Source organism: Quercus suber, unplaced genomic scaffold, assembly GCF_002906115.3.
Source record: "Quercus suber isolate HL8 unplaced genomic scaffold, Cork oak 2.0 scaffold_411, whole genome shotgun sequence".
NCBI classification, from domain to species: Eukaryota; Viridiplantae; Streptophyta; class Magnoliopsida; order Fagales; family Fagaceae; genus Quercus; species Quercus suber.
Window position 1 is genome coordinate 617,056 of NW_027069862.1, and position 15,507 is coordinate 632,562.

The following is a 15,507-nucleotide window of genomic DNA, read 5'->3' on the forward strand; positions in this document are numbered from 1 at the left end:
GACACCAGTGTGTATTCTGTGATAACACTAGTGCCATAAACTTGTCAAAGAATCCAGTTCAGCACTTAAAATCCAAGCATATCGAGATTCGGTATCACTTTATTCAGGATTTGGTGGAGGACAAGATTGTGTGTCTAGAGTTCATCAACACTGACAATCAAAAGGCAGACATATTCACTAAACCTTTTGATGGTCCAAGGTTTGAATCTTTGCGTAAGACCATTGGTGTTTGTATCATTCCTTGAACTCTTTCTTACATGTGTTCTTTTTGTGTTTTTTTTTTTAATGCATTTTTTGTGTCTGTGCTTTCCTTGAATGTTAGTGTTTTTACATTGTTGCTTTTAATCAATCTTTTCTTACTTTTTTGTCAAAAATCCAAAAACACATAAAAATTAGAAAATCCGAAAAGTTTTATCGACTTTGTTGAGTTTTGTCTCAAAACAAGTTTTGCCTTGTACTTTTGTACTAATGGCTTTATGCATCTACGAGCTTATCTTGTTTCCTATGCACTCATATCTTTGTGGGAGAAATCTTGAAATCTGTGTGACTGCTGTAAATAGATCTTCAACCTTGTCATGGATGATTAGTGAATGATTTTGTTGATCTTGAGATATGCATAGACTTGTGTCTATATATCTTCCCACTATTTTTTTACTGTTTTGCCTAAAAAGCTCACCAAATGTAAATCTCCAAATGAAAAGAGATATTGACCTGTAAAATCCTGTCGCACAAACTAGTATTTGACTAGGAAAAAGAGAAAGCGACCAAAATTGTGTTGTATGATGCCCAAAAAGCCAAAGGCTAACTCATCAAAGAGAAATATTAAAAATTTCAGGTATCGATCTCACAATGAGATGTGTTGATTCAAAAAGATCAAATGATATATTGAACATGGAGGAAAATGAAAAGCTTTAAAGATATTGTACTCAAGTTTATGTGGGAGGTCATATATGCATATTTCTATAATTGAGATGGATCACATTATCTAATGCTAGTTGTGTATGCCTTGATTGAATTGATCATTGAAGCTTCACATTAGACTAAGGACTATCTCATTTTTGATATCCACACACATCACACATGTCTATATTTAATGAATGCCATATTCATTTGTGTGATTGTACTTGATTAAATGTGTTTTCACATACTCAATTTTTGTTGATCAAACACCAAAAATATTTTTGAGTGTTTTAGTTATTTTTGGAAAGTATTTTGTTTTCACAAAAGTTGTCAAATTTTCAAAAACAGTGTTGCCTTGTTCTAGCGACTCAGTTGCGGGTTGGTCCAATAGCATGCCCTAGTCGCGAACTTTACTCAGAGAGTTTTTGCGACTCATTGGCGACTCACTGGTGGGTTAATGCCCTAGTCGTGAAAAATACTTAGAATATTTTTCAAAATTTAAGTTTTTATGTTTCTCGCGGCTCAATATGGCGACTTGTTCGCGGGTGGAAGGTCTAGTCACGAGGGGTACACAAAGATTTTCATGGCTCACCTAGCGACTGTCTCGCAGGTAGACCTTCAGTCACGAAAAACACTTAGAAAAATTTCCAAGAATCTTGTTTTCAAAGTGTTTCGTGGCTTAACCGGGTGACTGGTTGGCGACTTGAACCAATCGTAAAAAACGTGTGTTTTGTGTTTTAAAGGCAGTTTTAAAAACTTTTCAATTTTTCCCTCGGTCCTTTGTGACTATTCGTTGTCTTCCCCATTTGAACTCTTCTCAATCTCACCATTGCTCTCACATAAACCACCATTGATGTCCATTATTTCTGATTCCATCTTCAAGGAATGGTACGGGTTTTGTCTCTTTCACATTATATTTCACATTTACTGCAAATACCTCTTGGACTGTGTGATTTGTTGTTATGTGTATCTCTCTTGTTTGAATATGAACATCTGATCTTGGCTAAAATTTCTGGGTATTTCTGGTGGTTTTGTACTGATCTACTTTATATTGAGTATAAGTTGTGTTTGTAGTGACACATATGTTCATTTTCAAGTTTGGAACCTAAATCTCAATGTTTTAGGGTTTCAACCTCTATTCATGTTTTGGATCTAACCAAATGCTAATAATGCTTGGTGTCTTGTGTGGTTTCTCTTGTTTTTTGACAAAACATGATGCAGGGTGAACATGTCTCCATTCAAGAGAGCAGTTGTAAAAGGGGGTAGCAGCAAAGGGAAAGCGCCTATCATTGATGTTGATGAACTCTCCCCTAAAGCAAAGAGGACCCATTCATCATCAGGATTATTTGATCCCAACAAGTTCAGATCTTATGCTGCATTTCAGACTCATGAGAATTACTTCAGAGATGCTACACCGTTGGTCGAAAGGGTCGTTGATCAACCTTCTCTTTTTTACACCGACATTTCTAAATGGTTTGCTCACAAAGATTGGAATTACCTTCTCTCCGACCTTGATGAAGCATATGAGGGCTTGCTAAAAGAGTTTTATGCCAATGCAATTGTTGAAGGCAAAGAACTTAAATGCTGGGTTAGAAGAAAGAGTTTCTCAGTCTCTCCCGCATATCTAGCTGAGATTCTTCACATCAATCGACTGATGTTTAAAAACTCACCGGTTTATGATGATTTATGTCCAGATGAGGACCTACTTCGGGATGTTCTTGGAAAATACTTGGAATTCTCATCAAATGGGAACTCAGTCAGTGTTTCCTCTCTTCCTCCAAAATTAAGGGTGCTTACAATCATCATGTTTCACAAGTTGTACCCATTATCTAGCACCGGGTACATGAACCTTGGACGTGCCCTGTTTCTTCACGATTTGATCTCTAATGTAGAGATTGACATTTGTGCACACATCTTTCATGTCCTGCGCAAAACGGTTCTTCGAACTGAATCAAGGATATGCATTCCTTTTTGCTGCCTCATTTCTAGGATATTGAAGCTCAAAGGAATTCATCCTTCAACAGATGAGTCTCCCTGCACAAAACTAGCTCCAATCAACATGAAAAAAGTTTCTTAAAAAAAAAAAAAAAAAACATGGGCCTGTCCCCGCACGTAACTCCTTGACTTTTTTTCTTTTATTCTTTTTTTGACATTGCTCTCACTTGTGGGGATTATCAAGAGTACTCGAACCCAAGACCAGAGTCTTGGGGGCCCAGGGCCTGACCACTAGACCACCCACGGACCTTGCTTAATTAATGTATTTTCCCCAAGTTGCAGAATTCACTTTGAAAGGTTTATGCATCGAAGATAGTTTTATCGAAATATCATATCTTATGAATTATAATTTTTTCATATGAAGCTAAAAAAAATTTCTGGAGCAGAAGTACATGAAAACATTTTACTTGGTGAATGTGTTTCTTGCAGTCACATTTCACAAGAATCCAAGAGAATCTAAAGCATCTTAGAAACAACCTAAGAATGCTGTGCAAATAATGGCTCTGAACTTGGGGAAAAATGTTTCTCACCTTTCCTAACATGATTCTAGTTAGTGTTGCTGCAGGATACCTAATTAATTTCTTCCAAAATATTTTATCTCAGTTTTGCATATTCTTCACACACTTTCTTCGTAATTAGTCTAAGTACATACCAACCTGCAGGTTAATCTGATCAATTTCAAATTATCTTGTTTTCAACTTTTGCCTCCTAGTTTTAAATTTTAATGCGAAATTCATTCTAGACGAGCTTGAGTTTTATGTGGGCATGGGAGATACACAATGAGATCAGCAACTGGATAGCATAGTCATTACAAAGTGTTTTTGGATTGCTTGCCTTGACTCAATTGATATAACAATACGTACCATAACTCCTTGGTGGAGGACCCATCCCATGAAAAATCCAAGCGGCACCCCAACCAGATAGTAGCAACCTAAGTTTATGTATGCAACATATGCTTGCCATCCAGATCCCACAGCCACGCCTGATTAAAAAAAAAAAATTTAAAATATATAGTAAAATTAAATTAACTATATAAAATTCAAAATATGTAGCTTCTTTTTTTTCCCCCTATTTATACACATTTTAAATAATGAGGGGAAAATCTATGAAGGAATCATTACCAGAGAGAACTGGTTGAACACTGTTGAGAAGAATTGTGAGGGCTAAGAGGATCGAAAGCTTGTTCACTTCTTCCAGTACAGGTTTACTTGAAGAGAATATCAAGGCAACCTCATTGTGGAAAAACATTATCAATAACCAGAAGAAGAGGCCAATTACAATTGATGTCACCACCGATACTAATGTAGCAAATTTAGCCCCTTTCCCATTGCCAGCTCCAAGTTCATTTGAGACCCTCACTCTGTATTATCACCAGAAGCTTTAATATAATTGGGATCTTTTCACTTTCTATTCATGAACTGAAATTCTTTCATGTCCTTAGAGAAGTATATATATACACACACGCATCTGTTGCTTCTTATACAAATGGAAATCAGAGTATTTTAGTTTTAATTAAACTTAGCAGAGTACCATATATAATAACAAGTTTTCATTGTAATTCAAAGCTGGCCTGGTTACATACCCTAGCTACATATGCACATTGTTGTTATTGGAGGGATGCATCATGCATGCCTCACAAGTCACAAGCTCATGTATCTCAATAAAAATAAAAAATAAAAAGGCAAAATGTATGCTCCATTTAGAAAATTCCAAACCAATATATAATGAGTAGTGTTTATAACAAACAAATTTTGACTTCAAGTCACAGTTTCAACTGCTTTTGGGGTGTTTAAAGTGTAAACAGTTTGGGTGCAACAAGTTTACCCCATATATAATACAACAATAGACTTGGATGCATGCAATAGTTCAATTTTTTTTTGTTTTATTTTATTTTATTTTTTTTTTTACGCAAGTTTATTTAAACTTATTTTAAGCTAGCTTATATATAATTTTTTTAAACCTTTTTTTACATATATTAAGACATCTATACTTTTATTTACCTTAATTTTTACATTAAATAAATCAATAAATTTTAAGCTATCCCAAATGGATTTTGTTTACTTTGGTGCCACCTAAACAAATTTTAGGGTTCATAGATGTTTTGGAAAATCATAGTGTCAAAACATAATAAATTGGGTAGTATCAATAAAATAGTATTAGGGGTGAGCCTAGATCAATAGCTGCCCAAAGAGAGTGTGATTGATATGCTTGTGAAGCCAAGTTTGATTGTGAAGTTCAAGTATTGCTTGCACTCAAATTTTTTTTTAAGAGAGAGAGAGAGAGAGATGGAGCACCCCTACCCATAATTAATGAGGGTGCAAAGAGAGTATCTACAAAGGTACTATCGAACTCATAGTTAGAGGAGAAGATTTGTTAACTCCATCCCATGATAAGAGAAGTTTAGATGTTACCTTATTGGTTTTGGAATCCTGCAACGGTTAGAAGAATAAAACGGAGGTGTATTACTCCTACTAAAAGTGGTAGCCTCACATTTAAAAGAAAAGAAAATAAGGAGGTGTGTCAATTACTATAATTTGAGTAGTGGTGTAGTTCCCACGGCCCCCGGGGTGGGGGGTGGAAGTTTTGTCTAGTGTCTTAGTGTGGGGCACATTTTGGTGTATTAGAGTTTTGGGTTAGTTTATATTTGAGAATTTTATGTGAGATTTTATGTGTGATTGCAATTCCTATAATTGATAGCAAATTTTGGTTGGCGTTGCTTGTAGATATAGGCTCGGAGTTAGCCCAACCATATTAAATATTGGTTTCTTGTGTAATGGGTTTGTTGAGGGCCAAAATTTCAAAAGAAAGCCTATTCCATAAAAAGTAAAGAAAGACTATGGGTCTTAACAAAAGAAGGCCTAATTCATGAAGTTAAGAAGGACCATGAAGGCCCAAAGTCCCAAAAATAAGGAAAAAAGAAAGAAAAAATAATAATAATAAAGAAAAAGGAAGAGGATCTCGGTCAAGCTAGAAGACATGCAGCAAGGATCTCGGTCAAAGATATGCAACAAGAAGAGCATCAAGGCCCTAGGACCTTGATGTGTCCTTTTGAAGCCTTGAGAAGAGGACATTGACTAACACATGGGAAAACCAAGATATATGCAAAAAGCCATTAAAAATTCAACAAAAACCGTGTATTATCTTTGTAACCCATAGTCCAAGCTCGTGCGATCCTGAGTGGATAGTAAGGGAGAAATGATTTAGTCAGTAGGGGAGTGATTTCTGGTGAAAGGAGGATCCCGAAGGTTCCATTGGTTCATATATTTGCTTGGAATGCATGAACCAATGGAAAACTCAGCTCCCCCATGTGCATGGCACCTCCTTACAATTTCCTCTCAATTGTCATTTTCAACTAAAATTATCATCAAGTATATTGAGCAGCCCACCCACTCCTTTGACTTTCCAAGAAGGAATCTTTCATTTATAGCTAAAGCCTAATGCCCATTTTGAGTTATAATTGTCTAAATAAGTTAAACCTCTGCCCAATGCACATTTTCAGGTTCTAGAGGACATAGTTTTACCCAATAGACTAGGGACGTCCTCGCCTGAGGTACCAAACCATGTCCACTATAAAAGGAACACTAAAGCATAGAAAAAATAAGGGGATTGAGATGAAGGAAAAAAGGGAGAGTTGAGAGATTCAAAAGATATATTCTTAGAGCTTTAAGAGCCTAGAAAAGAAAGAGAAAGAAAAAAGGGGACAAAACAAGAGAGAGGCAAGGCGTGGGAATTTGTCCCATATCCTTGAGATTATTTAAAATATCACTTAGCCCCCAAAGAAACATATCTCAAAACATGCACATATCAGATATCACTCTCTCCCATAAAATCCTCATCACCTAACTATCTTGGAAGGCAATGCCCAAATAAAGCCACTTGGACTTGAGTTCAAAATCTCACAAGTCTTGTGTAAAAGCACTAAGTCTCTAAGAATTAGGGACAGGATCCTCATGACTGACTCATTCTCATAATATTCATCTACATATATGTATATGTATTAAAATGTATATCCTAATCTAAGAAACTAACAATTATTTGAAGATATGTGTATTGTATAGTGTGTTCTTATGCAGGACCTATAAAGGTAAAGGGGAAGGGCGAATCGTCATTGCATAATAAGCATGGAGAAAGATCGTCTAGTTCAGAGAATCAGCATTATGGGATTATAGGCCTAGTATGTCTGGGGTACCACATCAGTACATTCGAGGTACCATGACAATACGTTCAGGGTACTAAGTGAAGGAACTTTTTTAAATGTTTACACAACAAAATATAAGCCTTAAATATTCTATTTCAATCTCTTTCTCATTGTGAATATTATGAATAATTGTTTTACTTGTTTCATAAGAATAAATGATCATTTTATAACACTAAAATACTTATAATAGTATTTTATTAATTAGGAGGAATCGCTTTTTTGCCTTGAGGAGCTTATGTGACTTGCACACAACTTGGTTTGTAATCAACCTCATTTAGCTACAGTGAACCAAGTCCAGTCCACCAAACAACAAGTAAAGGAATCAGGATCCTTGTTTTTACTTGGGCCTAGATACTATCCAAAAAAGGACTCACACAGGGTTTAATTTATTATTTGCGTGATACACTTCCACTAGCTCCAAATCACAACAAATACACAAAAATAAATAAATAAATTTGTGTTCTTATACACCTTAAACTCTAAATTATTCTTGAAACCACAAAGATCTTTTCTAGTAAGTTTATTACAAATAATTTTCAACGAGGAACTATGAAGTGCCAGAAGGTCTAGTTCATGCACTAGAAAGATTCCAGATGTTCTACCATTCCAACAGTAGAAAAGCAAGCGAAATGTTTGCGGATATTACAATAAAGAGTCTAGTTATACAAGGTTATTAAAAGTAGATTATTGTAACTATTCCTCTACAATGAATTTTCTATGGTATTAGGACTCAGAGTGGTTTTGAAAAGGTTCGTCCTTGATTTTCCACTTCATTTCCAAATCTTATATTGAGTTTTATTACTTTTATATTTCGTATTTTTAGATTTTGGTATATGTCAAATGGTGTTAAAGTATAAATATTTGGATCACTTAACTTTTTTTTTTTTTTTAAATACCGTTTAATTAAACTTATACTATCCACTCCTAATCATTACTCTTTATCATTAGACAAAGACACTTAATTAAATTAATTATATAATAATAATAACAACTCCACTAAATAATTAGTATAGGGTTTAAAAAGTTTTACATTAAATAAGGATCATTGATTGCCTATGAAAAATAGTGTTGCCGCACAATAGTACTTATCCATCGACATAAACCTTAGCGGATCAAACTCCTAACTCATAAGATAGAGACCAAGGATAGGAGCTACTATACATGGCTGAATTTTTTTTTCCCCCCTTTATTGATGATAAGATATTCTCAAGCTCTATTCCTCAAGTACCCATCTTAGCACGACATTCATGTATCTCTGTGCTCGTCTCTTTGTTGGTAGCCAAATTCACCTTTTTCTTTTTTCTTTTTTCTTTTGGACAAAGGAAATTTTGTTAGCCAATTGTTCAGAACTGAATGAGACGTATATATAAGATGATGACACTCTTCCAGCAGGCTTTTCTTTGTAGAGATGAAAGTGAAAACCAGACGTAACTTTGACATGTTGGATGCATGTTTTGTAATAATTATAATTATATTATTATTTCTATAAAGCAATGACATAAAAGAATTATTTTCTGCATAGAAACAAAACAGGGGTTATAAAGTCTTAGAAAGTAAAGATTAGATTGGATTGGATCATGTGGTGGAATATTAATTGGCTGTCAATATGAACCCCTCTAAATTCAATCCTAATACTAGTCACAAGTCACAACTTTAGGTTCTCAACGACAACAAAGAATACATTAATTAATACTATTACAAGGACTTCACAGCATTTTTGTTTTGTTATTTTGTTGCTTAATGGCTTTACTATCATTGTCTCTATCTATATGGCATGACCCATGTTTGTCACTAAACCCAATTGGAATTTATTGAACATCATGGACTCTCATGTGTTTTTTCTTTTTTTTTCTTTTTTTCTTTTTCTGTGGATGCTAAAATTTCAGCTAGCTTAGCATTATCAATTCATTAAAATGAAAATTGCAAAAAACTACTCCATCTTGACCCATCACAAGTCACAATAATGTAACCATTCAATGACTCAAATTGATATTCCAGACAGTCAAAAAAAAAAAAAAAGATATTCCAGACAGTCACCTAGCCCCTCTACCAATTTAATGTTTTGAGCCCACAAAATGCAATTTCAGCATACGGCTAAAGATGAATGGTCAGGCACACCAAGTGTGCCGTTTGGTTCTATATTAAAAAAACCAGCTTATTTTATTATTTAACTTATTTTTTCTACTATTAATGGTCTCACTGCAATTTTTTTTACTATTTATGGATTTTACTGTATTATTTCAGTTAATTTTTACTTTTATCTACATTACTTTTAGCAAAAAATTTTTAATTTCAACAAAATAAGTGAATTCTAAATAGACCATAACTGAGATATAGCATTCATCAAAAAAAAAAAAAAAAAAAATGTAATAATTTAGGTTAGGACTTTGACAAAAAGCCATACCCGGTTGCAGCCAAAAATGCCAGAGGAATCATCATCTCCCACCCATTTATGGTCATACTGCCAATTGCCAAACGAGACAAATTGCATTAGTCCACAAATTGGCAAATGATTATTCAATAATAGAGGGTGTGGTTATATATATATATATATATATATATATATTATATAAAAATAAAATAAATAAATAAAAAAACTGATCACTCATTATTCAAGACATTAATAAAATTTGATATAGCCTTCTAAAAGTGAAAGTTCTTTTTTTTTTTTTTTTTTTTTTGACTTGAAGAAAGTGAAAGGTAACTTATTTTAAAAATAATTGCAGACTAAAATTCTTCATCAATCATCAGACACAGACATAGTCTATTGCCATGTAACAGATAAAAATTACCATATGGACAAAGCATCCACTGCAATCTCAGCATTCTTCAGATTCCCAGTCATCAGTACAAGTACTCTGTAATACCAATTCTCTAAGCTGCAAATTTGAATTACAAAGAAATAATCTTTAGTTATTCAGCCAAAAGAACAAAAAGAACATGATAGAATGTCACAACAATTTAAAAGGTGTCATTTTTTTTTTTATAGATCAAAATGAAATAATAAAAAAATAAATTAAGACCCATTTTAATTAAATATATATATATATATATTATGAGATTTTATTACGTCCCAGTTACATTATGAACATTTGGTTCTATCCCAAGTCCTAACCGTCCACACGAGCGCAAGACCCTTGCACAAAAAGAAGAAACAAACGCTCGGGTAAAAAGGAAAAGTAGAAAAAGGCAAAACAAGCAAAAAGGAAGAACGAAAAAACCATATGATTGCAAAAGCAATTGAATCATTGAATGCCTAGTTTTCACAGAAAGAGAGAGAGAGAGAGAGAGAGAGAGAGAGAGAGAGATAGGTACCAAAGCATGACGCCAGAAGCAACAGAGAGTTTGATAAACTCCCAGAGACCAGAAAATGCTTCAATGGAGAAACCAGTCCATGTAAGGGGGCATCCACCACAGATAGTATAAGCGAGAAGCCCAAACACCAAAACCCACCAAGAAAAGTTCAAAGTAGCGGCAGTACCAACCACACCAAGCTTAAGTTTATACACAAACAGCCAGCTCACAATCACATGCACCACTAGTGCAAGCAGAGACACCCAAGCAATCACCCCAGCCTTCATCTGGCTCTGCAAGAACCTCTGCAGAGGGAACTGAAATGCAAAGCTAAAATGAAGTGGTATCAACCACATAGCCACCAACCCCGATAGCTCCGCCACTTCTGGAGGCTGTCCTAATAGCTTCAAAAACGGAGAAGCACATAGATAGAGAGGCAAAAGCAGGACACAACACACGAACAAAACGATCCATGAACGCTGCATATATACACCTAACATGTAATACTTTTTGGCCCCAAACGCTTGCCCACATAATGTCTCTAAGGCGCTTGCCATTCCCAGCTGATGCACAAAAAAGTGAAAAACAACCATTAAAAAAGACTATCACATAAGCAACATTAAACTATCGAATTCAAGATGTCCTGCTCTACTCTGATACATGTTAAACTACTTATTCTCCCAAAAGTTTGACTGAAATTTGTGAATTTATCCATTTAGACATAACTCTAACGATATATGAAAGCTTAAAGTGCAATATATACCAAAAACGAAACCAAAAACCCAAGCGAGCAATACATACCAAGAGGCCAAAGTCGAAGCCAATGATGACATTAATGGCAATGGAGATTCCAGCGAGTTCAAGGTCACCCAAGTGACCAGCAAAGGCTTGGGTGATGACCACCATGGAGTAGGAAGCGATGCGATTGAAGATTGAAGGACCCACTACGTGCCACAGCTTCTTTGATTCAATCCAAAACCTCCTAGCAAGATATTGTTCTTGATCATCAACATCCTGTCCATCATTTGATCGGACTGTTGAAGCGAAATTATCCAGTAAGGGAACCTTGGCATCCTCTAATGCCCCACTACTACTAGACATCCTTGATCTTTCAATCTGTTATCTTATATTTTTGGCTGTACTGAATAATAGCCTCGTTGATTTTCTTATGAATCTTGGCATCCAAACAGAGACACAGAGTTTCAGCAAAAAAAAACACACACACACACAGAGGGTTCAAACTTGAAAGAATAATTCTTTGGGATAAGTCTTTGGCTTTTGGTTTATTATGGCAGTTGGTGAATTTGTTTATTTAAGTTGTCAATAAATTTTGTTTTATATATATCACGAATTATTAGGAGGGAGGTCTTGAACCACGTGTGTACTGACGAGCCAAGAACGAGTGTCTGGAGAGTTGTATAAAAATCCAATCATTGAAAAAAAAAATGAAAAATGAAAAAAACAAATATGGTCTAATAGATTTTAGTATTATAAACATTAAACACAGCTTAGATACGTAGTTTATTTATTTATTTTTATTTTTTTATGGATAGATAGGTACTTTATGATTATATAAATGAATCATGATTAAAAATGATAGAATCCAGTTATACCTAAGGTCTCATCAAAAACAAAAATAAGGGTCATCAAATAGCCCATAGCCCAGAGCCTAACCCAGAAACCCGATGGCCCACCGGGCTAATGGGCGGCCCGGCCCGTTGTTATTAAGGCCTATGGGTAGCCCACTAGCCCAATGGGTTAGGCCGTGGGCTAGTTTGTATGCCCATGGGTACCCGGTGGGCTAGCCCAGTAGCCCAACCCGTTGCCCAGCCCATTGGCCTAACCCATTAGCCCAGCCTAATATAGAGAACTCCCTCAACCAGTAAGATACCTAAAGTAATTGTGCTAAACTTAGTTTATTAGATATATATTTTTCTAGTAGTCTATCAAATTTGAATTAACCATTTGACATTTTTTTTTATTAAAGATAAAAATTTAAAAAACTATTTAATGCCTTAATAAATAAAAAATTAAATAGGTTTCCATCAACAAAACAAAAAACTTAAATAGATTTGACTATAAAAAAATTTGTAATTAAGTATTAAATTCTTTAATTCTTTCCTTTAAAAAAATAGATTGATTATTCCCTTATAAAAAATTGATTCTTTTCTTATAAAAATAATAAAATAATATGCTAACACAAGCCCATGAATAACCCATTAGGCCCAACCCAATAGCCCATCTCGCTAAAGACAAAATGGGCATTGCCCATGGGCAGGGTCATGGGCTAAGGTTTCCTCTTTCGGCCCAGCCCGACCCGGCCTATTAATTAGTTAATAGCCCATTATGCCCAGCCCATTGTGCCCATGGGCCAAGTAAAAATGGGTCGGGCCAGCCCGACCCGACCCATTGATGACCCTTAAACAAAAACAAAGTTACAGCTAAGGTAGTAATATTACACCATATAATAATTTTTTATAAGATTAATATATTGGAAGTCCAACTCTTTGATTATATATTTTTAATGTTCTTATTAAATTTTATGTCATTTGAATTTTTTTAATTAATTTATCCATAAACTCATCTGTTATGCATATTTTTTTTAAAACAAAAACTTAAATTTTATACATTTTAATAGGGTGTGCATGGATCAGGTTAAAAGAATTTTTTGACCTAACTCACCAGGGTGGGTTAAAAAAAATTTAACCCAACTTAACCCATCACATAAGTCCAACCCAACCCACATAGGTCAGGTTGAACCCATGGTTTGGACAATTTTTTTTTTATTACTATCATTACTAAATTTAGCTGAAAAAAATATATCACACCTGAGTTGATAAACAAAATATATATTAATATTTGAATTAATATTCCAACTTAGTTATATATTAATATATGAACTAATATACATCAATATTAGTTTTTATATAAGATAGGAGGAAAAGTTGGTTATTTAAAAAATTTATTAATTATATAATATATTTTAAATATATGGATGGGTCAGGTTAGGTTTGAAATTTTATGACCTAAACCCAACCCGACCTGCTATGAAAAAAAATTTTGTAACCCAACCCAACCCACTAAGTCCTAAAAACCGACCCAAAATTTTTTTTGTAATTCAACCCAACCCACTAAGCCCTAAAAACCGACTCAACCTAAAGGATTGGGTTGGGTCGAGTCGATTTTTGGCAAGTCGATGTATTGGCTGCACACCCCTACATTTTATAAATGAAATGGTTATTGATCTTTAATTATTTTAAAACTTTGCTTGTATAGGAAGAAAATATAGTCAAACGGTAAAATTGTTAAAATTTGCATCCTACAAGAAAATATTAAGTGGTGTAATTGTAGACGACTAAATTTCTTAGTTTGAAATAAGTCAATCAAGTAAAATAGCTTCACAAATTGGAATTTGTATTGATGAATGTGTGGTACAATTCTCTGTGATTACAAAAGAGTGACCCTCTGATTCGATCTCCTTGAAATATTTGTTGATTGGAATTATGGTAATGTGTTTTTGATTCGAACACAAAATATTCTTCAATTTGGTTGAAGAATGGATCGAGGACCCTTGAACAGAATCACAATGAATCTCAAGCTATGAACTTGTTAGAAATTCTTCGTCCTTCGTGTTCTTCATATGTTCTTCGTGTTCTTGGTGCGTTCTTTGTCTTCGAAGGTTTGTGGTGGAAGTTCTTCGGTGCTTTAGAGGCTTGGATCCATAGAGCTTAGTTGATTTATGATTTGTTAAGGATTCTGGAGGCTTTTGAGCTTTGTTCCGATGAACTTTGAGATCTAGGTAGATAATTTGGATGATTCTACTTCGAATGTTCTTCGATTTTGAGTTTGAAGTTCTTGAAGGTTTTGAGGCTCGATTCCTACAGAGCTTCTGTACTTTTGAGTGCTTCTGAATCTTCTCTAATGCTACTTGAGCTCCAGATGGCTTGGTATCCTCCTAAATTTCTTAGGAAGACTTCTATTTATAGAAATTTAGGGGTTGATGAGCGACACATGGCGGAGTCTATTTGTTTTTATCCTAAGTCCTAACCGTCCACATGAGCGCAAGACCCTTGCCCAAAAAGAAGAATCAAACGCTCGGGTAAAAAAGAAAAGTAGAGAAAAGCTTAACAAGCAAAAAGGAAAAATGAAAAAACCATATGATTGCAAAAGCAATTGAATCATTGAATGGCTAGAGCTTGTTTGCTAAAAGATTTCTAGTAACGTTATTGTTGTTTTGTGGAAATAAATGTGAATGAAAAAATATGTGAAAATACGCGTAATGTTATTGTGTAATATTGTTGAAACAACGGTAACAAATACCCCTAGTTAGAGAGAGAGAGAGAGAGAGGTACCAAAGCATGACACCAGAAGCGACAGACAGTTTGACAAACTCCCAGAGACCAGAAAATGCTTCAATGGAGAAACCAGTCCATGTAAGGGGGCATCCACCATAGATAGTATAAGCGAGAAGCCCAAACACCAAAACCCACCAAGAAAAGTTCAAAGTAGCGGCAGTACCAACCACACCAAGCTTAAGTTTATACACAAACAGCCAACTCACAATCACATGCACCACTAGTGCAAGCAGAGACACCCAATACGTTCGGGGTACTAAGTGAAGGAACTTTTTTAAATGTTTACACAATAAAATATAAGCCTTAAATATTCTATTTCAATCTCTTTCTCATTGTGAATATTATGAATAATTATTTAACTTGTTTCGTAAGAATAAATGATCATTTTATAACACTAAAATACTTATAATAGTATTTTATTAATTAGGAGGAATCGCTTTTTTGCCTTGAGGAGCTTATGTGACTTGCACACAACTTGGTTTGTAATCAACCTCATTTAGCTGCGATGAACCAAGTCCAGTCCACCAAACAACAAGTAAAGGAATCAGGATCCTTGTTTTTACTTGGGCCTGGATACTGTCCAAAAAAGGACTCACACACGGTTTAATTTATTATTTGATACACTTCCACTAGCTCCAAATCACAACAAATACACAAAAATAAATAAATAAATTTGTGTTCTTATACACCTTAAACTCTAAATTATTCTTGAAACCACAAAGATCTTTTCTAGTAAGTTTATTACAAATAATTTTCAACGAGGAA

At 34.6% G+C, this 15,507-nt stretch overlaps 1 protein-coding gene across 1 annotated transcript; it reads right to left on the reverse strand.

Annotated features, from left to right (window-relative positions):
• Positions 1-3,000: 3,000 nt before the first annotated feature.
• LOC112013160 (protein DETOXIFICATION 27) lies at positions 3,001-11,706 on the reverse strand. Its single transcript, XM_065761413.1, has 6 exons — positions 11,189-11,706; positions 10,409-10,950; positions 9,886-9,972; positions 9,498-9,554; positions 4,017-4,255; positions 3,001-3,877 (listed from the first exon to the last, which is right to left on the reverse strand). The coding sequence occupies exons 1-6, from the start codon at positions 11,486-11,488 to the stop codon at positions 3,681-3,683; spliced, it is 1,422 nt and encodes a 473-aa protein (XP_065617485.1). The 5' UTR covers positions 11,489-11,706; the 3' UTR covers positions 3,001-3,680.
• Between the last annotated feature and the right edge of the window lie 3,801 nt (positions 11,707-15,507).